Here is a 25,123-nt window from a genome sequence, read left to right as displayed (position 1 = left end):
CCATAAAATTAAGGCAATTAAATCACTAGATCCCATAAAATCTTAGAAAACTTTCAAATGAGAAAACATATGGAAAAGATTCCACTTGAAATAATTGCCATTTAGTAATGAATTTATAAAAAGCAGAAGTCAGCAAACTTCTCCTGTAAAGGGCCAAAGAGTAAATTTAGGGGGCTCTGTGGGCTATGTGGTCTCTTGCAACTACTCAAGTCTACTTCTGTAGCACAAAAGCAGACACAGACAATATGTAAACAAACCAGTGTAGCAATGTTCCCATAAAATTGTATTTAAAAAAACGAGAGGCCTGCAGGATTTGGTCTATGGGCTATAGTTTGCTGACTAATGATACCAAGAATTTGTTTCTATTCCCAAATGCTAAAATCTTACCTATTTTAATGAATCGACAAGGGAACATCTGTTCGTCAATTTTATGCTTCAGGGTGAATGTTTCTTTGTTATAATCATTCTTTAAGCCACTGTGGGAAAAAAAAATAAAGCTGTTAAATCTGACTTCATAATTTAGTAAATGCACTAGAACACAAACTAATGCACACTCAGGTTTTAAGTTCAAACTAATGCTCAAAATATTATGACTAAGACAATATAAACAAGTAGTTGAACATGGGCATATAGGTCAAAACTAGCACGTTCAAATCAACAGCATTATAACTGGATTCTCTTAATTATACAAGGATTAATGAAAAATGTTGAGTATTACAAAGAATATAGCTACAGTGCTTAAAAATGTGTGACAGGGCCTAGTGTCCTGAATGGATAACTGAATATAACAAAATTTTCAAATGGTAACAAGGAAATTAAAAAACAATTCACAGTCAAATCCGACAACTTAAACAAAACCACATATTAGAATTCACCAAAGAATTCAGTTATTTAATTCTGAGACGCCAATGTTTCCTTTATAGTTCAACAAATTTTCAAAGCCAGCCTTACTCTGTTTAATAGCATCTGCTTTATCCTAAATAAAAATAAATGCATATCACCTCTCTACTTAAACACCTAGGACTGACATAAGGATTTATGGGAAAGTCACTCACCCTCAGGTTGCTATTATATTTCCTGAAATACTCTCATGACTGAAATAAAATACAGTATAGAGTATTTGCTTATATAAAATATTATGTTAATGGGCCATACCATATCACAATACATTTTTTTTTTTTGAGACAGAGTCTTGCTGTATTGCCCCGGCTGGAATGCAGCAGCGCGATCTCGGCTCACTGCAACCTCCGACTCCCAGGTTCAAGCGATTCTCCTGCCTCAGCCTCCCAAGTAGATGGGACTACAGTTGCCACTACCATGCCCAGCTAATTTTTGTATTTTTATTAGATACAGGGTTTCACTGTATTGGCCAGGCTGGTCTTGAACTCCTGACCTTGTGATCCGCCTGCCTCGGACTCCCAAAGTACTGGGATTACAGGCGTGAGCCACTGTGCCCAGCCATCACAAATATATTCTGAATTTCCATGGTTTCATTTGTCCATTCTATTAGCTATCTGATTTTTCATTTGCTGGGCAGCAAATTAACACATTCATTCCTGGTTGTCTAATATTATTAAAACTCAAATTTACTGAGCTCCTTCCAAGTGACAGGCATGCATCTTTCAATTTATAAAACATTCCTCTTTTTAGTCTCCAACTTACAGTAAACCACTGCTTCTGGATTAAGGCAATTAATCTTAGCATTTTGGATAGAGCCTGTATTTTTTTATAGCAAAGATTATAGCAAAAAATTTTATTGAAGCTGAAAATATTTCTGAAGTGATTAACAGCTCAAAAATACAATTAAAAGAGGGAGAAACAAAAAGGTTTGATTCTTCTTTGGTAAAAATATTAACTAGGGTCTGTTGGTTTAAAAAAAAAAAGAAAGAAAGCTAACTCAACCCACAGTATTAAACTAAGGCATTAGGAATAGAAGAGAAGGAATACTCTTTTCTCCTTTGAAAGAAAAACCAAACCATGCAGATTAGCTACAAAGAGACTAAGACTACATTTTGTTTAGAAGACAGCTCTCTTCCCCATAACCATAACTCACCTGGACAACAGCTCTGTCATATTCTCTTCATTCATGCCACCAAAGACTTTAAATTTCTTCAAATTGCAAACATGAGTTTTCTCATATTTTCCAAATGTGATATTCTGAACTATAGCAGGCCTTTCGAGCTTTAGAATCAAGTACTAAAAACAGAAACAACCAAATTTTATCCTCTTTTGTTTAAAACAAATGTTAGACAACTTTAAAACTATTGCCAGTTAACAGGAGAATGTATAAGGTTCATCCTTGTCCATCCTGTACCAGCAGATTTTTTTTTAAAGTTACTGAATAGTACATAACAGCCTTTTAAAGGTTATCCCACCAGAACCACTTTTCACTCCAGTAGATCTCAAAAACTACATTATCCCCAATACTGCAGGTGAAGGGGGAAAAAAAGAACTAGTGAGATAACTTCTAATCAAAGAATGGTATTCAATAAAAGATATAACCAGACTATGCAAAACCAAATAAAACAAGATAAGAATACAAAAATAGCAATTACATATTCCTATGGACTCTATTTCAATAACTAAATCAATGTTTGAAAGCAGCACTAAAATTTTTAGATCTAGAAGCAAACAAAGATTTACTAATCAATGCTGCCAAGTTTACGAATTTAAAACCCACATCTACTCTAGATATGTCTAATGTAGCTCGTTTTCCTACTGCACATTGGATAAAATGGGATCAATCAAATAGAGAACAATTTATATCACGCAGATAGTTCTCTATTATAAAAATTAACAGGAAAATCACCACTGCTTGAACACATGCTGGAAAAGCTATTCAAAAAAACAATTCAGATGTTTTGTTGGAGAGACGTCATGCTTCACGATATTGGATGATAAAGGTGGTAAGAATAAACTTGCTGGTCCTGCTGCCTCTTATCACACACAAAAATTAACTCAAAATGGATAAAAACTGATCCAACATCAATCCTTTAGGACTGAAGACCTGGCCGGGTGCGGTGGCTCACACCTGTAATCCCAGCACTTTGGGAGGCCAAGAGGGGTGGATCACAAGATCAGGGGTTCAAGACCAGCCTGGCCAATGTGGTGAAACCCCGTCTCTACTAAAAAAAATACAAAAATTAGCTGGGCATGGTAGCAGGTGACTATAATCCCAGCTACTCAGGAGGCTGAGGCAGGAGAATTGCTTGAACTGCAGAGGCGGAGGTTGCCGCGAGCCAAGATCATGCCACTTCACTCCAGCTTGGGTGACAGAACAAGAGTCCAGCTCGGAAAAAAAGAAAAAAGAAAAAAAAAGACTGAAGACCTAAATATAAGAGGTAAAAATTTAAACATCTTAGACAAAAACTACAGGCAAATCTTCATGACTTTGGATTTGGCAATGGATTCTTAGATAGGACAGCAAAAGTACAAATAAAATAAAATAAATTGGACTTCATCAAAACTAAAACTTTAGTATCAAAGGATACTATCAAGAAAGTAAAAAGACACCCTATAGAATGGGAGAAAATATTTGCAAATCATGTATCTGATAAGAGTCTGGTATCTGGAATATATTAAAAATGCCCTTACAATTTAACAACAAAAAGACAAACAACCCAACTTAAAAATAGATAAAGGACCTGAATAGCCCTTTCTCCCCAAGTAAACAAATGGCCAACAGACACATGAAAAGATGCTTAACATCATTAGTCACCAGGAAAATGTAAATCAAAACCACAAAGTACCATTTCACATCCACTAGGATGGCAATAATAATAATAATTTTAAAATGCAAAACAATAAGTGTTGGCAAAGATGTAAAGAAATTGGAACTCTCATGCATTGCTGGCAGGAATGTAAAACGGTAGATGTGCTGTGGAAAATCATTTGGCAGTGCCTCAAAAAGTTAAACAGAATTACCACATGACCAAGAGCATCCACTCCTAGGTATGAACCCAAATGAAGTGGAAAAAAAAAAGAAGGTATATACATAAACAGTTGTACATGAATGTTCACAGGGGTACTGTTCACAATAGCCAAAAGGTGGAAGCAACCCAGATACAAAAGGTATCTGACTTACCCAGAACAAGTAAATGCATAGAGGCATAAAGCAGATTAGTGGTTGTGAAAAGCTGGGCTGAGATCGAAAGGGAGATACTCCTTACCGGGTATATGAAGTTTCTTTGTGGACAATGAAAATATTTTGGAACTAGATGGAGGTGATAGTTGCTCAATTCTGTAAATGCACTAAATGTCACTGAATTATACACTTTAAAATGGCTAACTTTATATTATGTGTGAATTTTACCTCAATAAAAAAAGAATTAAGTTGGTGGTGACAAGAATGGCAATGATAATAACCCTAATATTTTGTGAGCACTAACTTCTTCTTTGGCACACTGCTGAGACTTTTACATGCAATAGCTCACTCACAGTAGTAGTGGGAGGAATATATGAACACAGGTTACTCTCTTCATCCTCATTTTACATATGAAGAAATATAGTTACACAGTTAATAAATGACAGAGTTGAGATAAAAAATGAGTCATCTGCCTCTGGCTTACACTGTTGGTTGGCTGACCCAACTTCCATTCCCACCCTAGTTCTTCCTAGATACCCTCCAGGCAAGGGTAGACATATGACAAAGATCAATGAGATGCAAGCAGCAGTTTGTAATGGGTTAATTTTTGCTTCCTGAAACAAATGCTACCTCCTCTTCTGCCTCTTTGCTATATGAACAGTTACAACTGCAACAATCACTGTGCAACCATGAAGAGAAATGGCCAAGAGAATCTCAAAGATAACAACCATTAGTGAGCCACTCAACTCTCATCAGCAGCAGCCTACCTCCAGTTTTACTTTTTCATTCACAGCCACTTTAACCTGCATAAATTCCAGCCATATTAACTGTACATATTTTAGTATATTTCTCCACAAGATACAGACTTAAAAAATATTCATGATACTGTTACATACCAGAAAAAAATAACAGTAACTCCTTAATATAATGGCATCAAAAAATCCTGTCACTGTTCACAAATCCACAATTGTCTAATTAAAAAAAATGGTTTTTCTAGTTCGAAGTTCAAATAAGGCTCATGAATTATGATTGGTTAATACACCTCTTAAGTAACTTTTAATACACTGGTGTCTCTCAATTGCATTTTTCCCCCTTTAAATTTTTTGCTGAAGAAACTGGGTTGTTTGTCCTTAAGACTTTCCCACAGTCTAGATTTTGCTGACTACACCCCCTACCTCAATGTTTATTTTCTGCAAATTAGTAATTTAATCTTCTCTAGTTTTCTTACGTAGGGAACAACAACCAGAAAACCTATTTGTTTAATCCACTGTAACAGAACCTTCTGTTAGTTGAAGCTAAAAGCATTTCTACTGACTCACTGACCCCAGCTGACCAAAGCTTTAACCACTACTTTATAAGGACTGTTTACTTTTACATATCATTTACACTCTAAGTAGCTATTAAAACTTCTTTATTACATTGCCATAGGAAAATTGAAATTGATATTCTCTAGTCATTAACCTTCTTTATCCCTATTAAATTAACAGGTGTAGTAATGTGTCTTTTGGTAATACAAAGTTTCTTTAAGAATACAACTGCATACTGAACAGACGATATGGGTCTGTTCGCACTCTTTATCTCTGCATATTTAAGATAATATAGGTAGATATTCACATCTATCTTTTTTGTTAACTCACACTCCCTTCATCCCCATATATCCCCCTTCCTTTCACTCTTCAGTCATCCTTTGGAGTCTTAGACATCACCTTTCCCAGACAATTCATTTAGCATAGCCTTGAAACTGTAATAGTAAAAATGGGCCTTTATACAAATTGTTGTACACTATCCATTATCCCATATACTAAATGCCTAAAACCAATGAAAAGCATCTGTTTGTACATATATAGTAGTATCAATAACCAAATATCGACAGAATTTTTGTTATTAAAAATAAAATAAAAATCTAGAATATCTAAAGTAAAACATAGTGGTCTGACTGAAGAACATTGCGGGTAAAATTTTAAACGCTGGAATCACATTTTAACTTTATTGGTAAGTTTTTCAACTTCCATTTCTTCCAACTCTTCTTTTTTCCTTCTCTTCTCTTTTCTTTTCTTTTTTTTTTAAAAAGACAGTATTTCACTCTGTTGCAAGGCTGGAGTGCAGTGGTGAGATAGGGTGTATTAGTTTCCCTGGGTTTCCATAACAAATTGTAACAAGTCGATGGCTTAAAACAACAGAAATTTATTTTCTCATAGTTCTGGAGGCCTGAAGTCTTAAATTATAGTGTCAGCAGTACCATGCTCCCTTCAAAGGATCCCAGAAATGATCCTTCTTTGCCTCTTCCAGTATCTGGCGGCTCTTGATTTTTTTTGGCTTGTGACAGCGTAACTCCTATCTCTGCCACCCATCTTCACATATCTTTCTTCCCTGTATCTGTGTCTTTTCTGTGTCTAGTAAGGTCACTTGTCATTGGATTTACAGGCCACTCTAATCAAAGATGCTCTCACCTCGAGATCCCTACCTTAATTACATTTACTAACACTTTATTCCAAATAAGGTTACATTCTGAGATGTCACATATCTTGGTAGGGGTGGGGGTGGGGGGAGATACCATTCAATCTACTGCACAGAGCCAGCCAGGCAAAAAAAAAAAAAAGCAGTGAATGCTTATGAAAATTAGCTCTAGGCACCGCTATTAAAATGTCAGTGTGGTCAGTCGCAGCCTAGTAGGCAGGGCAGAAAATGGTACGTGCTGAAAATGAAGACGCAGGCAGTCACCAGATCATGCAGTTTGTGCAATTACATGGAGCTTGAATTATAAATGCAATGGGATCTACTAAGCACAACAAAAAGCTATGATCTGATTAACATTACACACACATATGCACACAATGTGCATTACAGAGAGTGGATTAAAAGAACTGGCAGACCAGTTAGGATGCTGTCACAATAAACTCAGGAAAGAGTTGAGATGAAGGAGACTTGGACTAGAAGGGTGCGGAGATGGACAAGAGTAGACAGTTTTGACACACATTTTGGAGAAATAATTGATGGGATTTGGTGACAGATTGCATGCAGGGGAAAAAGAGGCATCAAGGATGATGACGTAGTTTCCAACTTGAATAACAGGGTAGCTGGTGATATCATTTACTTTGATGGGAAGAACTGGCAAAGAAACAGGAAGTACAAAAATGAGACTAGAAAAGTCCAGATTTTATATCTATGTATATCTGAGGTTATGTAATAAATCACTCCAGTGTCTTAAAACAACAGTGGTTCATGATTTCTCATGATTCTGTGGGTCTGCTAGACAGCTTTTCCATTGGTAGCTCCTGGATTCATTCATATAGTTGTATTAAGCTGATGGACTAGCTAGGGGACTGGGCTTAATTGGAGTGGTGAATGGGAAGGCTGGGGCTAACTGGGATTGGGCTTTCAACCTCAAAGAAGCTAGACAGGCTTTCCTCAAGCACAGTTATCTCTAAGTTTCTATAGGCCTTGCTTAGAAGTTGCAATATCACTTCCTTAGACTTTTCTGTTGGTCAAAGAAAATCACAAGACCAACCAAGACTCATGAGGTAGAAGACCCTGCACCTTCTGCTGGAAGGAGTTGTAATTTGTGGCCATATTAAGAAATTTGGACTCTGCTCTAGGACTAATAGAGAAACATAAAAAGGTTTTAAGGTGTGACACAATAGCAACAAAATTCGATACCCACTCAGGATTAGAAATTCTCAGAAAACTTCAAACAGGAGGAAATTTTCTCAAACTAACACAGGGCATATATAAAATATCCACAGCTGGTGGGGTGCGGTGGCTCATGCCTGTAATCCCAGCACTTTGGGAGGCCAAGGTGAGCAGATCACGAGGTCAGAAGATTGACACCATCCTGGCTAATACAGTGAAATCCCATCTCTACTAAAAATACAAAAAAATTAGCCAGGTGTGGTGGCAGGCGCCTGCAGTCCCAGCTACTCAGGAGGCTGAGACAGGAGAACAGCATGAACCCGGGGAGCAGAGCGTGCAGTGAGCTGAGATCGTGCCACTGCACTCCAGCCTGGGAGACAGAGTGAGACTCAGTCTCAAAAAATATATATAAAATAAAATAATAAAATAAAATATCCATAGCTAAGCATCATGCTTAATGATGATTCCCTCTAATATTGGAACAGAAGGAAGGCTGGGGCAGTGAGTGGGGAGAACAGGAAGGGGAAACGATGGATGCAAAGAAAATATTTGCAAATCGTATATAAATCTGATAAAGAACTTAAATACAAAACATACAGAGAACTCTCGAAACTTAACAAGAAAACAACAAATTTCAAAACGACAAACCTTTTGAACAGACACTTCACCAGAAAACAGTCAAGAAAGCAACAAGCATACAAAAATGGTAACATTAATCATTTTAAAAATGCAAATTAAAACCACAAAGACTTGTGTATTAATTTTTTTTTGGAGACAGAGTCTTGCCTTGTCTGTTGCCCCGGCTAGAGTACAGTGGCAAGATCTTGGCTCACTGCAACCTCTGCCTCCCAAGTTCAAGTGAATTCTTGTGCCTCAGCCTCCCAAGTAGCTGAGATTACAGGCATGAGCTACCACACCTGGCTAATTTTTTGCATTTTTAGTGGATATGGGGTTTCGCCATGTTGGCCAGGCTGGTCTCCAACTCCTGGCCTCAAGTGATCTGCCTGCCTCGACCTCCCAAAGTGCTGGGATTACAGGCATGAGCCACCATATCCAGCCACTTCTATATTAATATTTAGCACATCTTTGTAATAGCCAAAAATCAGAAAACGATTCAATGTTCATCAACAGGTATATGGATAAACAAACTGTGAGATATTCATACAATAGAAATCAAGTAGGTAACAAGATCCTACTATCATTACCTGAATAATGACACTTGCACTTACCAGTATGTTTGTTGAGTATACACAGACGTATGCATGTACATGTTTAAATTTGCATTTGATGTAATGAACCCATATAAAGATATGAATGAGCACAAACCTGATTGTTAGCATTGGTTATTAGAGAAGAGGAGGTGAGAGGACAAAAAAAGAAAACAATTATTTTGTTATTCCTATTTAAAAAACCAACATATATGGTATTCCACTTACGTAAAGTATGTGTCTGTGTGAGTGTATGCATAGAGTTAAGCTGAATTATCTTCAAAATGACAGCGGTGGTGGTGGTGGTGGTGAGGTCAGGATGATGGAATTCAGGTGATTTCTAATTTCTTTTACATTTCTTATGCTTTTATCTCCTTTTTGATTCTCACTTTTAGTATTTGTAATTTGTATAAACAAAAACGTTAAAGCCATTTTCACAGTGATACGGGCAATATTTTGAGACCTTAATGAGAAAACATTGCTGTTAATTCTGGATCATCTGTGCTGGTAGAGTAAATGTAGCATGAATGAAAATCCCATAAATGCTTTAAAGATACAATGTCACCCTTCTCTGTCACCAAATATGTGGTTACAATAGTTACTGATACTGTCATGGAAAACACATCTTTCAAGATGACTGGTGAAAACTCTCTAGGGTTGGTTAAAATGTATAGGCAGTTGCAAATGTCTTTTTAATTGACATAAGAAGGGTTAGATCATAACTCTTTTACTGCAATTATAAGCTTCTTCCAAGGTAGTTTAAGTAAATGATATGCCTTATGGAGAAAATACATGTGTTAGATAAACATCATTATGATATAAGTTATAGTATTGTTGGCTGTGAATTCAATGTTAATGAATCAAAAATACCTATATTAAGGTTTCTTTAAACAGAAACATACATAAGACAAGATTATATATTGATTAGCTGATGGAAATATTGTAACTGAAGACTCACAGGAACCTAATCCTGTATTTTCCTAGGAGCAATGGTTCAGTATTTGTTAAATCACTGTTCATGACTACTGTATAGGACATAACTACTGTGAATAACCAGAATCAACTGTATATGAAACCAAAATACTTGCCATAGTTTAAGGTCAGCAAAGTAGCTACTACGTTTATCCTAATCCTTGCAATTACCATATGATTATGGGAAGAATTAAAAAACACATCAACATTCAGCGAAATAAGGTTTCTCCTTATTCAAAACTAAATAAAACTAATTTACATAGCATGATTATCCTCGTAAGTGATTTGAAACAAGCAGGTCACGCAATAGCTTATTATTAGAATACACTAAAATGTGAATAACTTTTTACATCTGCAATACTATATTACAGGCAACAATTATTTTCTTAGCAATACCTGCCTATAATAATACTGCTACTTTACATAAAGTATACTAAATTGCAGAAAATGCTTTTGCATACATTCTTATTTTATTCTCGTAAGTGCAATCTGCATTTTAGGTATTGTCTTTTTCATTTTTATTTTGGTCCTTTTTTATACAGTTTTCGGTTCTTTGCCAAAATTTTCAATATTAATTTTCATCTCCTTTTTTCCTTTCACACAGCAAGGGCACTTATTTTAAGACTTGTATCTAAAACTCCTATTATCTATAAATCCTTCTATTTTGATAGACATCAAATATGAAAAACTAAAAGTAACAAGATGCCTAGGGTATCAGCTTCCTAAAAAAGTGTATCTTCTACTGCAGGTCTATTGCTAGGGATACTACCAATTCTTGATTATTTTAATCCAGGTTCAAGTACTGGGATGATATGAAACTGGGCTTCACCCCCTGTGAGGACCAGACTATTTCTGGTTCACGCTTTCTCTTCAGACATAGCTTCAGGGTCTTAACCCAGAGCAAGAGGAGTCTACCACCCTACCACACCCCAGGTTCTAGCTTCTAACCTGTATCTCCCTGGCCCCAAGTGTTTGCCAAAGGTGCTATTTCGGCTTCTTAATCTCTTAGAACTTCTTTAGGATACTCAGTAGAAAAGTGGCCCCAAGTAGTTCTTTTTGGATTCCCATGGTCTTCTAAATCTTGGCCCCACCACTTTTGAAAAAAAATGTTGTGGGCACACAGTAGGTGTACATATTTACGGGGTACATGAGATGTTTTGATATAGGGATGCAATGTGAAATAAGCCATCATGGAGAATGGGGTACTCCTAACCTCAAACATTTATCCTTTGAGTTACGAACAATCCAGTTACACTCCTTACGTTATTTAAAATATATATAGTTATTATCGACTACAGTCAGCCTGTGGTGCTGTCAAATAGTAGGTCTTATTCATTTCCATCACTCTTTACTACCTTATTTTCAATATACTACCTTCAAAAATATTTTTTAAAATTTCACTTCTATTTCATCTTTTCTATCTGTGCTTAGTGGAAAGTCTTGTCAAAACTGACTTTTATTATTATATTTTTCATTTATAGAAGTTTTATTTGGTTCTTTTTCAAATCTGCCACATCACTTTTTAGTGTCCAATTTCTTTTATTTCTTTAAATACAAGTAGTTGACTTAATTCCAGTATCTTTCAGTAGTTTTAATTCTAATATCTAAAATTCTGGAAGGGGGTTCTGCTATTCTGCTAGTTCTTAAAGTATCTTTTTTTCTGCTATACTTAGTTATCTTTCAGTGTGTACTGTTCAATTTCCTTTAATAATGATTTGTGGATAATACCTGAGGCCTAGAAACAAAAGTAACTATTTTTAGAGAAGATCTGCATTTGCTTCTGCTGAGAACCTTAAACGTACCATTCATCCTCAATCACTTTAAACTCAAATCATACCACAAGCTTTAATGGATAGTCAAGTACTGAGAATCTGACTACCAAATGTGAACAAAAACCAATACACAGCTATAACCTCTCAGAGATGAGTTTTCTTCCTCATTTTCCCTTCCTCTACTGAGTGTCAATGCAATTCTTTCCACAGTCCCCAGGAGGTGGGGATTTATTCTGTTTCATTCTTATCCTGAGAATGAATTGCTTTAAGGTTCCAGCTTCCAAAAAAAAAAAGCAAAAAAAGTCCCAGCTTTCACTTGTGCACGTGCACACATGTGTGTGTATGCGCACGTGCGTGTATTTTTTTTTGAGACAGGGTCTCACTCTGTCACCCAGGCTGGAGTGCAGAGGCATGATCTCGACTCACTGCAGCCTTGACCTCCTGGGCTCAAGCAGTCCTCCCAACTCAGCCTCCTGAGTATCTGGGACAACAGGCACATGCCACTATGCCCGACTAATTTTTGTATTTTTTGTAGAGACAGGGTTTCACCATGTTGCCCAGACTGATCTCAAACTCCTGAGCACAAGTGATCCACCCGTATTGGCCTCCCAAAGTGCTAGGATTATAGGCATGAGCCACCACGTCCGGCTGTGGATATATCTGTTTTTTATTCAGTGCATTTGAGAACTTTCAGATCAAGAGTGGGAAAGAAATATTATAGCTTACAACCATTAGAAATGCAAGACTCTCTTTGAGAAGCCAAGACAGGCGGATCACGAGGTCAGGAGATCGAGACCATCCTGGCTAACATGGTGAAACCCCGTCTCTACTAAAAAATACAAAAAACTAGCCGGGCGAGGTGGCGGGCGCCTGTAGTCCCAGCTACTCAGGAGGCTGAGGCAGGAGAATGGCATAAACCCGGGAGGCAGAGCTTGCAGTGAGCTGAGATCCGGCCACTGCACTCCAGCCTGCGCGACAGAGCGAGACTCCGTCTAAAAAAAAAAAAAAAAAAGAAATGCAAGACTCTTTGCTACATATCGATACATGAAAACTATACCCATGCTGGCCAGGTGCAATGGTTCAAGCTTGTAATAAGCCCAGCACCTTGGGTGGCCAAGGTGGGCAGATCACCTGAGGTCAGGAATTTGAGGCCAGCCTGGCCAACATGGTGAAACCCAATATCTCTTAAAAATACAAAAATTAGCTGAGCGTGGTGGTGCATGCCTATAATCCCAGCCACTTGGGAAGCTGAGGCAGGAGAATCACTTGAGCCTAGGAGGTAGAGGCTGCAGTGAGCCAAGATTATGCCACTGCACTCCAGCCTGAGTGACAAGAGCAAAACTCAGTCTCAAAAGTAAAATAAAATAAAATAAAACTATACCCATTTCATCCAACATGGCGGTTTCTTATAAGACTAAGTAAACATTGAAATTGCTTTCAATTTTATTTTTTCTTTTCTGGTAAAAATGTTGTCCCTTGAGACTGGCCATGGAAAACCCCAGTTATATTTGAGTAATAACTACAATGAAGAAAACCAGATTGCATAGTATTTATTTTCATTACAAATTAGTCCTTCTTCATTACAAAAATTTCAGATAAACTTCTACTATAGGACTTATCACATTGAAATGTTTCAGGGTATCTGATGCAATACCCGTGGTTCATCAAGAGGAGACAATATTTAATTCCCTACAGTATTCAAATACCTGAAGTTTGGCACTTCATAGATGCTTACTAAATAATTTTTTAATGAATGAATAAGCAAACAAAAGAGTTAAGAAAAGCACTAAATTCTACTACCTTCAAAATATAGTCCAATAACAAATAAAGACAATTTCAAAATAATAAGGTTATCATAGTTTCAGTTATGATCACTGAATTTTCTTTTTTGCAGAAAAAAAGATCATTAATAAGAAATAAAAATAAATGAAAAACACTAACGTACCAAAACTCAAGCACTAAAATTATTAATAAGTAAAATGAAAAAGTGAATCAAGAAAAGCATGATTAAAAACACAATGTAAGTCCATTAACGTATGCAAAGAGATTTTAATGTAAATAGGAAAAAGCGAATTATAACCACAACGAGTTAAAATGAAAAATCCACCAGAATGGCAAAATATAAAAACCACCCATAGAAGTGATGAGGAGAACGTGACCCAACAGCAACTTCCATACACACCCAGCGAGAGGATAAATTCTACAACTACTTTGTAAAACAGTTTTCTACTACCTGATAAAGTTCAATACACATATACCCACCCTATGACTCAACAATTCTACTCCAAGGTATATATACCTTAAAGAAACTCTTACACATGTGTACCAGGAGACAACATATAAGAATGTTCACAGCAGAACTGTAAAAAGCCTAAATGCTTATCAACAGCAAAATGGATAAATACATTTTGGCATATTTATACACAGGAATACTATATGGTAGTGAAAATGAACAAACTGCAATTATATATAACAACATTAACAAAAATCATGTTAAAAAACAGCAAGTCACAGAAAATTTATAAACGACTGAATCAATTTATATTTTACTTTTACAAAATCAAAGCCAAAAAAACTAAGTCATAAAATATTTATATGCTATATCTATGGAATATTATTTTAAAATGCTTAATAAAACATCAGTTATAGTTACTGGGGAGGGGTTAGAGGAAAGAGATAAGGGGGGCTCATAGGAGGCTTCAAAAGATAGCAATCACTTTCCATTTCTAAACATGGCTGATGAATAAATAAGTTATTTGTTTTATTCTTTACATTACATATAAAAATTATAAATATATATATATATATTTTTGAGACAGAGTCTCACTCTGTCGCCAGGCTAGAGTGCAGTTGTGCAATTTTGGCTCACTGCAACCTCCGCCTCTTGGGTTCAAACGATTCTGTTGCCTCATCCTCCTGAGTAGCTAGGACTATAGCCATGCGCCACCACACCCAGCTAATTTTTGTATTTTTAGTAGAGACAAGGTTTTACCATGTTGGCCAGGATGGTCTCGACCTCTTGACCTTGTGATCTGCCCGCCTCAGCCTCCCAAAGTGCTGGGATTACACGCATAAGCCACCGCGCCCAGCCACTTTCTTTTCTTTCTTTTTTTTTTTTTTTAGCATAGATCAAAGGTTTCTATGTTGTCCAGGCTGCCTTGAACGCCTAGAACGCCTAGCCTCACCTCCTTATGCACCAGGACAACAAGCCTGAGCCACTGTGGCTCCCAAAAATTATAAATATTCTTTAGACATGTATTTTGCAATAAAACATGTAAACACCAGGAGATCCAAATAGGCAAAGAGAAAACACACACACACACATATATATATCTCCATGAATTACACTACAATTAAAAAATAAAGTAAGTATTATTTACCCATTTGCTTTACCTAGCAGAGCATTAATTTCTTCAAGGATATGGACATACGTGTGCCTAGTACATTATAAATATTAATGCTGAAAGCATATAACTGAAAGAATGGTTTTAAATTCAGTCAACCATAGACACTATTTGCCAGGAAAAAGAAATTTAGCACATGGTCCTGATGTCATTTAAAATATTATTTTAATATGAAATATAATATTTTAATAAAATAACAAACTAAGTTTATTTTCCCCATAAGATAGTCATGAGTCAAAGTTCAATTTACTAACATTTGCTTAAACGTTTACACAATAACTTGAGTGTAACTGTTCTGGTAGACAGAAAAGTTCATGTTTCATCAAATCTCACACTGCATTTGCCTATGAGATAAAAATTCTTCCAACATTTAATAAACAAGCAAAAATAGAGAAAATAAAAATTTACCTCACAATCTCAAAAAGAGAATAAACTATTAGGAGATTCCAGATAACTAGTATCAATTGAGTGTTTATTTAAATGTTCACTTCTAAACAGCATTAAGTGATATATGTAATCTTACCTGGGGAGGATAATTGCTCTCTGAAGACCATCTTGAAGATTGGTCGTTTGGTTTGTCCACTAAAATATTCCTGGAATAAAGAAAAGTATTAAAAAATTAAGAGAACATGACTAGGCAAAAACAGGATAATCTACCAGATGCTGAAATTATCACAAAGTTATGTAATGTTTGGAACTTGAATAAGAATAGAAAACAAAACAGAGTTAAGAAAAGCACAGAAAACTTCTAGTAGATATAAGATTTTAAAATATAACAAAGGTGGTATGTTCAACAACAGAGAAAAATCAAGACTTCTCATAAGGCACTTTTGTTTAAAATAAAAAGTTCTATTAACACTTTACACTAAGTGCCAAAATGAACCTTAGATATACATATTTAAGAATTTAAGGTAAAAATAGCTGGGTGCAGTGGCACACGTCTGTAACCTCAGCTACTTGGAGGAAGACTTGAGGCCCAGAGTTCAAGGCCACAGTGTGCTATGATGGATCATGTCTGTGAATAGCAATTCCAGCCTGGGCAACATAGCAAGACTCTGTCTTTAAAACAAAAAAAGACTTCAAGGTAAAAATAAAGCAATAAAATACCTAAAAGTAAATAAAATACCATATACACATATTATATGTAGCATGCATTATATAATATTGCATGCAATCATATTGTTACATTATATATTCATTACATATCTCATACATGCATCTTTTTCTATACATATATAAAGTACATCTTTGGAATAAGACGCACTTTTAAGCATACCATCAAAAGCAGAACTGTGAGTGGAAAAGGAACTGATATAAGTAACTTCAGAAGACAGTGATTGCACTGGAAACTGTAAGGCTAAAGGCAAGCAGAGCTATACATAAACACCGCATGATTTGGTAAAGTTGTTTTTCACAAGGAATATGGGTTAATTCCTATGTTACATACATACTGGGGGAACAAATAAGTAAATGGCTGGTAGATGTGGGAACCAGGTTTCTCACTTTTGGAGGGGAACGTTACAGTTAAGCAAGGGGAGGGAGGGCAGAAGGAACCCTGTGGTACTGGATTAGAATCAGAGACATCAGTGCAAAGTTGTGTTTACTGTAATATAACATAAATAAATAATTATAGGGGTGTATGTGCACAAACAGTATTTTCTAACTGTCCACTGAGGGGGACTCGAAGCAGTGACACACCATTACCCAAAAGCACACCCAGCACCCTGATATTTGTTTCTACATACCATCCTCCAATAAAAGAAAACAGGAGTAGCTGGAGAAATGGCTGATTCTAGAGCTGGGTAAGAGAATACAGAAGATAAACCTGGAGTATCTTACACAAGAAAAAAAGAAGCGTTTTTTTTTTCAAAAGGCAGAGGAAGGGGGCGGTATGAATCATGTCAAAGGGTCACAGAGAATGACAGGCCAATGCTAAAAAAAATTAAGTGGTAAAATATACATGAATCCATATTGATATAACCCCAGTTTAACCAGCAGGAAAACATCAGAGGAAGGTTCAATGAAACAAATGAATATTTCTCCAAACTCAATATAATAAAAAACAAGGAAAGACTGAGAAACTCACAGACTAGAGGACAGTAATGAACATGACAACTAAATGTAATACAGGATCTTGGATCAGAGAAAGAATAATTTATGGGAAAACTAATGAAATCCAAATAAAATGTGGCATTTAGTTAATAGTAGTGTACCCATGTTGATATCTTAGTTGTGACAAACGTATCATGGTAATGCAGGATGTCAGCAACAAGAGAAACTAAGTAAAGAACATATATAGTAACTCTGTGCCATCTTTGCAACTTTTCCATAAATCTAAAATTATTCTCCAATAAAAATTCTATTTTTTACAAGTTAGATCTATACTGGCAAAGAGAAGGTGCTTAATAATTACAGATTTATTTATACCATCACAAATAAGAGACTTATTATCAAAAATAGATGAATGAATTTTTTTAAAAAGCACAGTGTATGGAAAACAACTGCCTTTAACACATATTCCACAAAGGCAAAACACAAATACACAAAACAACTAAAGATCAAATTAACAGGCAAACAGTCAACTAGAAAAAATAAAGGCAACATAAAATACATTGCGCTAAAATTTGAATATTTAAAGAGCACTTAAATATAAATACCCCCATATGAAAATGGTAAAAAAAATCCAAAATCAATAATCAAAAATTGGAGATTAAGACACACATATATATTGCCCCTATAAAATTAGTCCCACACCCTCAAAAATAGTCACATTTTACAATTATAACAGCAGTTGTTGGCCAGAGCTGGTAAAATGTTACTCTTATATTTTGCTGATAGGAATGCAAATTAATGTACCTTTTCAGGAGAAAAATCTAATCGACAGCAAAAACATTTCAAATATGTACATCCTTTAAATAAAAATGATGACAACCATGACAATGACTGTGTTTGAGTCCCAGACAATGTTTTCCGTGTATAAACCATTATCTTTGAAGTATACAAATTAAGAAATTGAAACATACTGCAGGAAAAACGTAAGAGAAAGAAAAGAAAAGAAAGGAGGGAGGGAAGGCAGGAAAGAAAGAAAAAGAAAAAGATAAATTGCCTAAATGTATGCACTTAAGTAGGGATTTGAACCCAAGGCAGTCAGACTACAAAGTCCATGCTCTTAATCACCCTATTAAGCCTCAGAATTTTTCCATTTCTTAGAACTTTATCCAAAAAAAAAAAAAAAAAAAAACCTAGGGGATATAAGTCATCCACATTCATCAAAGCACACTTTAGAAGAGCAAGCTGTAAATAAACTAACAATGTAGGATTAATTAAATTATAACATGTCTGTACAGAATACCATGTAAATTATTATGTATTCTACAGCTTGACTTTAATGTCATAGGAAAATGTTCAATACATAGTAAGTGAAGGGGAAAAGTAGTTAACTGTGTATGTAAAGAATCAAGTGTTGCAAAGTGGTAACATTCATACACAAGGAGAAAAGATAAAGAACATATACTAAGTTATTAATATAATTCTCAAAGGGAGATTACAAGTGATTTTTTTTCTTTGTGCTTGTGTTTTTTTTCAAATTTTCTAAAATTAACACAAATTCCTTTCCTATTAGAAAAAAAGCTTTTTCTCAAAAACGAATTAGGAAACACAGAAGACTGAAGATATGAACTGAGTTTGAAAAGACTACAGTACAATTAAAAGCTAAAGAACGAGAATTATTTTTAAAAATCACACTGATATACATGTTATAAAGCATGAAGGAAAACTTAATACATTACAACTATGACAAATTGGAACCACAGAAATCATGAAGTATAATAAATTTGGGGAGGGGAATGTTAGATGTCATGGAAGTGAGGTAGTTCCTTCATCTTTCACAGTTCCTAGGAAAGAATAATGTTTCTGAAGTTGATAAAAAGAACAAAAAAGTAATACTATTTAAAATTTAAAATTAAACAAAGATAGAAATAAAAGCATACCACATACCTTCTAAATTATTTGAGACAGAAAATCAAGAAGGCATCAGGGAGAGACCCTGTCTCTAAAAAAGAAATTCAATGGTGACATAATTTGTCAGTTGTAATGAATCAAATAAAGCAAAAACCACAGTAAATATGAGAAGAAATGGATTCTAAAAATAGGAGATTAACAGCTCTCAGTATTTGGAAAATTAACTATATATATGTTATATATGTAAAGTATAATGTAAAGTATTGGTTAAGATAGTGGTAAAGAATAATGTTACTATGAAGAAAAATAAAGGAGAAACAGGCCTCAATAACATCAGGAAGCTAGCCATGTCACAATCTGAAAAATTAGCAGATGGACCACTAAATGCAAAATCAAGGGGGCCAAACAGTTACAATATGTTTTGGTCTTGTGAATTTTGACATGCCTATTAGATAGCCTACTGGAGATATGGCAGTTGGCTATCTGGGGCTGAAATTCCAGGAAAATACCAGTGCTGAATAAAATATACTCTTCAGAGATGTCAATGTGTCAATGCTATTTAAAGCCACAACATTCAGTGAGATGACTTAGGGAATGAAATAGAGCTCAGAAGAAAAGCTTAAGGATTGATTATGCTCTGGGGGTCCATCATTTAAGAGGTCCAGAAGAAAAGAATCAAGCATAAGAAACTGAAGAAAGCCAAAGATAAAGAAAATGAAAACCTAGAAAATGTAAATACTAAGTGAAGAAAGTATTTTAAGTAGAAAGAAAAGAAAATTTTTGCAAAATGCTACTGAGAAGACAAGGACTGAGTAACACATCTTCATAGGCCTAAATGTTGCCATACACAAGGCACTTAATAAATATCTGATAATGAAATGAATAACACAAAAAAGAAAAAAAATTAAAGTAGACCCACCAAAGGATACAGTACATTAATCCCACTGATTACCTGTAACTTAAAGCTCATACTAAATTGAAATGAAAATTAAAAAGAAATAAAATACAGACCAGAAACAGAGTGAGGTTAGCCTAGGGGGTTTGGAAAGATAGAAGCTTGAAGATATTCCTGCTCATCTCCAGTCCCAGCACTAAGCCAACTACGTATCTCTCCTGAGCCCACCAGGTTACAGAGGCCAGGCTCAGATCTTTAAGAATCTTGACAAAAGCTTGGCCCTAGGAGAAGAACCATGAATTCCTTGAATAATTCTCTCCCTAAGAGTCAGGCATCAACTGCATAAGTATTGCTGTGACAATCTGCTATCTCTACCCCACTAAGAGCTTCAAGAGAAGTAATCTGCCCTAAAGGTGAGAAGAACTTGCCGTGTCAGTTGAAGCCATCTAATTGCTAAGGGGTGTCTCCTGGTGACCCACAGAAATCTAACACAGGAAGTGGTATACCAAAAGCCACAAGACAAGCATTGCTGGACTGCCAACTATTTGAGGTGTGCAAAATTTTACCCAAGGAGTACACAATGCAAAAAGTTTGTATGGAAAAATAAATATACAAAAAGGGCTAAGAAAACTTATTTAAAAAAAAAGAATAGTGACAGGAAATCATCTTGTCACTTTTAAAACACTTTTTAAAAGTAAGAATTGAAGATTTTAATTTAAAAAAGATTTCTTTTAAAAAAAACCATTTTAAATACTCTATAATTAAAAACAGAAAGGACTAGAATAGGAAAAAAAATAATAGCTCAGAGAAACACAAACCCAGTAACGAAGCCCAGTGTAGATGGAAATTTAATATCAGATTAAGGTGATATTTTAATTCAGCAGGAATTGATAATTCATTTATTAAATGATGCACAACTGAATATCCATCAGAAGAAAGTTAACTCCTAATACCATATAAAAGTAATCTCATGGCTGGGCGCCGTGGCTCACGCCTGTAATCCCAACACTTTGGGACGCCGAGGTGGGCAGATCACCTGAGGTCAGGAGTTTGAGACCAGCCTGGCTAACATGGTGAAACCCCATTTCTACTAAAAATACAAAAAATTAGCCAGGCATGGTGGCACGCACCTGTAATCCCAGCTACTCAGGAGACTGAGGCAGGAGAATCGCTTGAACCCGGGAGACAGAGGTTGCAGTGAGCCGAGATCGCACCATTGCACTCAGTTTGGGCAATAAGAGCGACACTCTGTCTCAACAACAACAAGAAGTAATCTCAAAGATTTAAACATACACATATACATACAAACCCTAGGGGAAAAATGTAGGGGCCAATACGTACAACCTAACATGTTAAAGAGATCTTTTTGCTAAGAAACACATAATCTATAAAACAAAAAGTAACCATTTGATTATATCAAAACTTTCAAATTTTGCGTTATGAAAAGTGCCATGAAGAAAAACAGGAGACAAGCAATAGTTTGGACAAAAATCTCTGCAACTCATATGACTAATAAAGATTCCATATCTAGAGTATGCAAAATGTTGTTACACTTGATAAGATGAACAACAGAACTGAAAATGAGCAGAATGCAAGTCACTGAAGAGTCATTCAAATAGCCAATAAACTATCACCAAAAAAATTTCTCAAAATCCCTGTATACTGTCTGTCATGGAAAAAGAAATTAAAATAGTAAGATATCCCTTTTTACCCATCAAATTGATGAAATTAATCCCTAATTATCAGAAAATTGGGGAGAAAAGATGAACATGTACATTATCCTAGCCTTTATGGAAAGTAAAGTTGTAAAATTTATTAAAATCTAAAATGTACATATTCTTTCACCTAGAACTCTCATTTCAAAATCTATCCCACAGAAGTAAAAGCACCAGTACGTAAAGACATATGATAGAAATGTTTGATGCCACATTTTTTGAGGTAGCAGGGAAATGATCAAACAAATTATAGAACATACATCATGGTACTTTATACTACCATTATAAAAAACTTGAAGGGATTTCTACTATGCAGGATACAAAGAAGCATGTAAGATTCTATTCCTGTTTTAAAAACCTGTTATATACAGGGGTGTGTGTGTGTGTGTGTGTATGTGTGTGTGTGTGTGTGATTATACAAACAAGCAGGTATATGATCCAATGTACATCAAATTATATAAAGTACAAATAGTAGCCCAAAATGAGGCATAAATACCATTAAGAGATCTTATTTTCTTGTATTTGTCATATTATTCATATATAACATAATAGCATATATTATTTATAAAAACAGTAAAAATAGTTATTGTTGAAAATAATAGTTGACAGGACAGCAAACTTCCTGCATTTATAGCAAACTGACTTGCAATCTGATATGGTTTGGCTCTGTGTCCCCACCCAAATCTCATGTTGAATTTCAATTCCAAATGTTGGGGGAGGTACCTGGTAAAAGGTGACTGGATCATGGGGGTCGAATTTCCTCCATGCTGTCCTTGTCAAAGTGAGTGACTTCTCACAAGATCTGATGGTTTAAAGGTGTGTGGCACGTCCCCCCTCACTCTCTCTCTCCTGCTGCCATGAGAAGAAGGTGTTTGCTTCCCCTTTGCCTTCTGCCATGATTGTGTTTCCTGAGGCCTCCCAGTCATGCTTCCTATCAAGCCTACAGAACTGTGAGTCAAGTAAACCTCTTTTCTTCATAAATCACCCAGCCTCATGTAGTTCTTTATAACAGCGTGAGAACATACTAACACACCATCAGAAAATCAAATCAGGCTCTACTTTTCCATCATTTTAAAGACATAGAAAAAGACAGCAAAGAAACTAATAAAAGCTCATTGGCTCTTAAAATTTTTAAATAATGGACCTTATTTCAAAACATAAAGTAAGATCTAGACTGTTTTTAATTCTTTCTCCTATGATGTTACTCCCCTCAACCCATTTCCACCCTCCTGCAAGGCAAATGAGAAACCAGTTTAGGGTAGTGACTATTAACATCAGTCCCTCAGCAGTGGTAATAGAGCCTATTGCTATAGTAGTATTCTATAAAACATGTTCATTATTATCCTCCCTTGAATTACTTTCCAAAGACTTATACAATCTACCATCACTAATGGTATATATAGCCTTTCCTCCTTCTAATTTTCAGGACTAAGTGAGAGATGTTAACCTCTTATACTACATATGTCAATCATGATATCAATTCAGCATCCCTTGTTTTTAAAAACGGAATACCCCATCCACAGCCTCTACTGAAGGAGCAATCACAGGTAATACGCTTTGTACATTTGATTTTTACTTATGACCATTTCAGTGACTGCTAATCTTGGCTATCTCCTATGACAGGAGATGGGATGGGCCAGTATGGAAATAAAATTCTAAGACGAAAAATATATAAGTAAACAGAACGAATGAAACAGAGAACAGAGATACCAAATAAAAGAGAAATAAGGCAGGCAGTAGCATAATAAAAATGAAGCAGATGTAGAACAGAAGGAGGGGTATCTTGAGAGACCGTGCACTAGAGGGAATAAAAAAGAATAGAAACTGATGGCTTTTTTAGTTCCACTTGCCAGGAGTCACTGCTCTGGCAACCAAAGCGATTGTGACCACAACACTCTTCTAGATACCCATGACTTTCATTTATACTAACATCTAGAAGAATAGAAAATAAGTTTTATAAGACACAATTCGGTATCAACTATATGAGTCAAATAATAAAGATTTGCCAACTAGAGTTAAATTAAGTATCTGCCATTTAAAAACATTTAAAATGCAAATAATAAGTGAGAACTGGTCAAGAAGAATTGAAAATAAGAGTTGGGTTGAAGACTAAAATGGCTACCTATTTCCATCAGGTTAGTTTAATATTAAAATGTACATTTTCATTCCTACCAATGCTGGATGAAAACTGAAAGCAATAAAAATGAATAACATTTTAAGTTTCTCATACACAGACTACAAAAGCAAGACTATGAGTAATTAAATTCTTCTATTAGAACTTTAAAATTTTATAATGAAATACAAATGGGTAATTGAAAAATGGGATACAGTTTTAATTTTTCCCAAGTTATATGTCTCTATTTTTGCATATTTTAAAATCTACTATATCTGTATATACTACCAATTAAATGTCAGGAACAAATGATTACAATTCATCATGAGAAGATAATTTATTCGGCATTTTAGGTTTCAAGTCAGTAAATTAAAAACCTTTCCTGATTACATATGCTTAAACCGTAAGCTTGCTTAGCAATACCTTTCAAATTACTACTCTTGTTTTGTTTTGTTTTGAGACGGAGTTTCACTCTGTCACCCAGGCTGGACAGTGGTGCGATCTTGGCTCACTGCAACATCCACCTCCCAGATTCAAGCAATTCTCCTGCCTCAGCCTCCAGAGTAGCTCGGATTACAGGCACCTGCCACCATGCCCGGCTAATTTTTGTATTTTTAGTAGAGACAGGGGTTTCACCATGTTGGCCAGGCTGGTCTCGAACTCCTGACCTCAAGTGATCCTGCCGCCTCCGCCTCCCAAAGTGCTGGGATTATAGGCATGAGCCACTACACCCAGCCCCAAATTACTACTCTTAAGAATACTTAAATATAACAGCAGAAATTGGGCAAAAAATTGAGCATTTAACATTTTTTCTGATAATGGCTGCTCAGGATGCTTATCAGTAAGATCAGCCAACTTTAAATGGGAAGTTTTAGATACTTTAAAGCCACCCCTAATTTTTATATGAAGAAAAGTCAGTCAAGCAGAGTATTTTAGAAAGTATAAAAGGATGTTTTTCCTTTGGTAGTTTAAAAACATCCTTTTAAAGCCTGTGCCTTTTTGTTGAATTATATGATAAAATGGATCTGAAAAAAAACAACTTCTACTAGAAATCTTAAGATTTTGGATCTTCGTCACTAATTGGTTAGATAATCCATTACATAATCTCTCAGGACTTGAATTATTTTATCTGCAGTATAAAGGGAAAGGTTTAATTCTTTAGTTTCAAATTTCTTTCAGCTGTCATCAAGGCAATTGAATTGCACAACTCTAGGAAACACTACTCATGAAGGCCAAGTTAACATTCTACATTTCTATGAAAAGCTTTCACATCCTTCATTCAAGGTATCATGTATACTCTTGCTCCTACACGAAAGTCAGTGATAACAATCAATCAATCAATTATAACAGAGCTTCCATTACATGTGAAC

The 25,123-nt window shown here is 35.5% G+C and overlaps 1 protein-coding gene across 2 annotated transcripts in view; it reads right to left on the bottom strand.

Moving 5' to 3' along the window:
• MKLN1 (muskelin 1, intracellular mediator containing kelch motifs) overlaps positions 1–25,123 on the bottom strand; it is a 386,600-nt gene that overhangs the window by 105,130 nt on the left and 256,347 nt on the right. For both annotated transcript variants that reach the window (XM_011939628.1, XM_011939627.1), the window contains 3 exons: positions 15,594–15,663; positions 2,054–2,196; positions 388–476 (listed from right to left, as the gene is read on the bottom strand). In XM_011939628.1, coding sequence (XP_011795018.1) covers positions 388–476; positions 2,054–2,088 — 124 coding nt within the window. In that variant the 5' untranslated portion in view covers positions 2,089–2,196; positions 15,594–15,663. The remainder of the gene's footprint in view (positions 1–387; positions 477–2,053; positions 2,197–15,593; positions 15,664–25,123) is intronic.

The sequence above is a fragment of the Colobus angolensis genome, unplaced genomic scaffold (genome assembly GCF_000951035.1).
Source record: "Colobus angolensis palliatus isolate OR3802 unplaced genomic scaffold, Cang.pa_1.0 Scaffold182, whole genome shotgun sequence".
Taxonomy (NCBI): domain Eukaryota; kingdom Metazoa; phylum Chordata; class Mammalia; order Primates; family Cercopithecidae; genus Colobus; species Colobus angolensis.
This window is presented reverse-complemented; position numbering and strand designations above follow the sequence as displayed.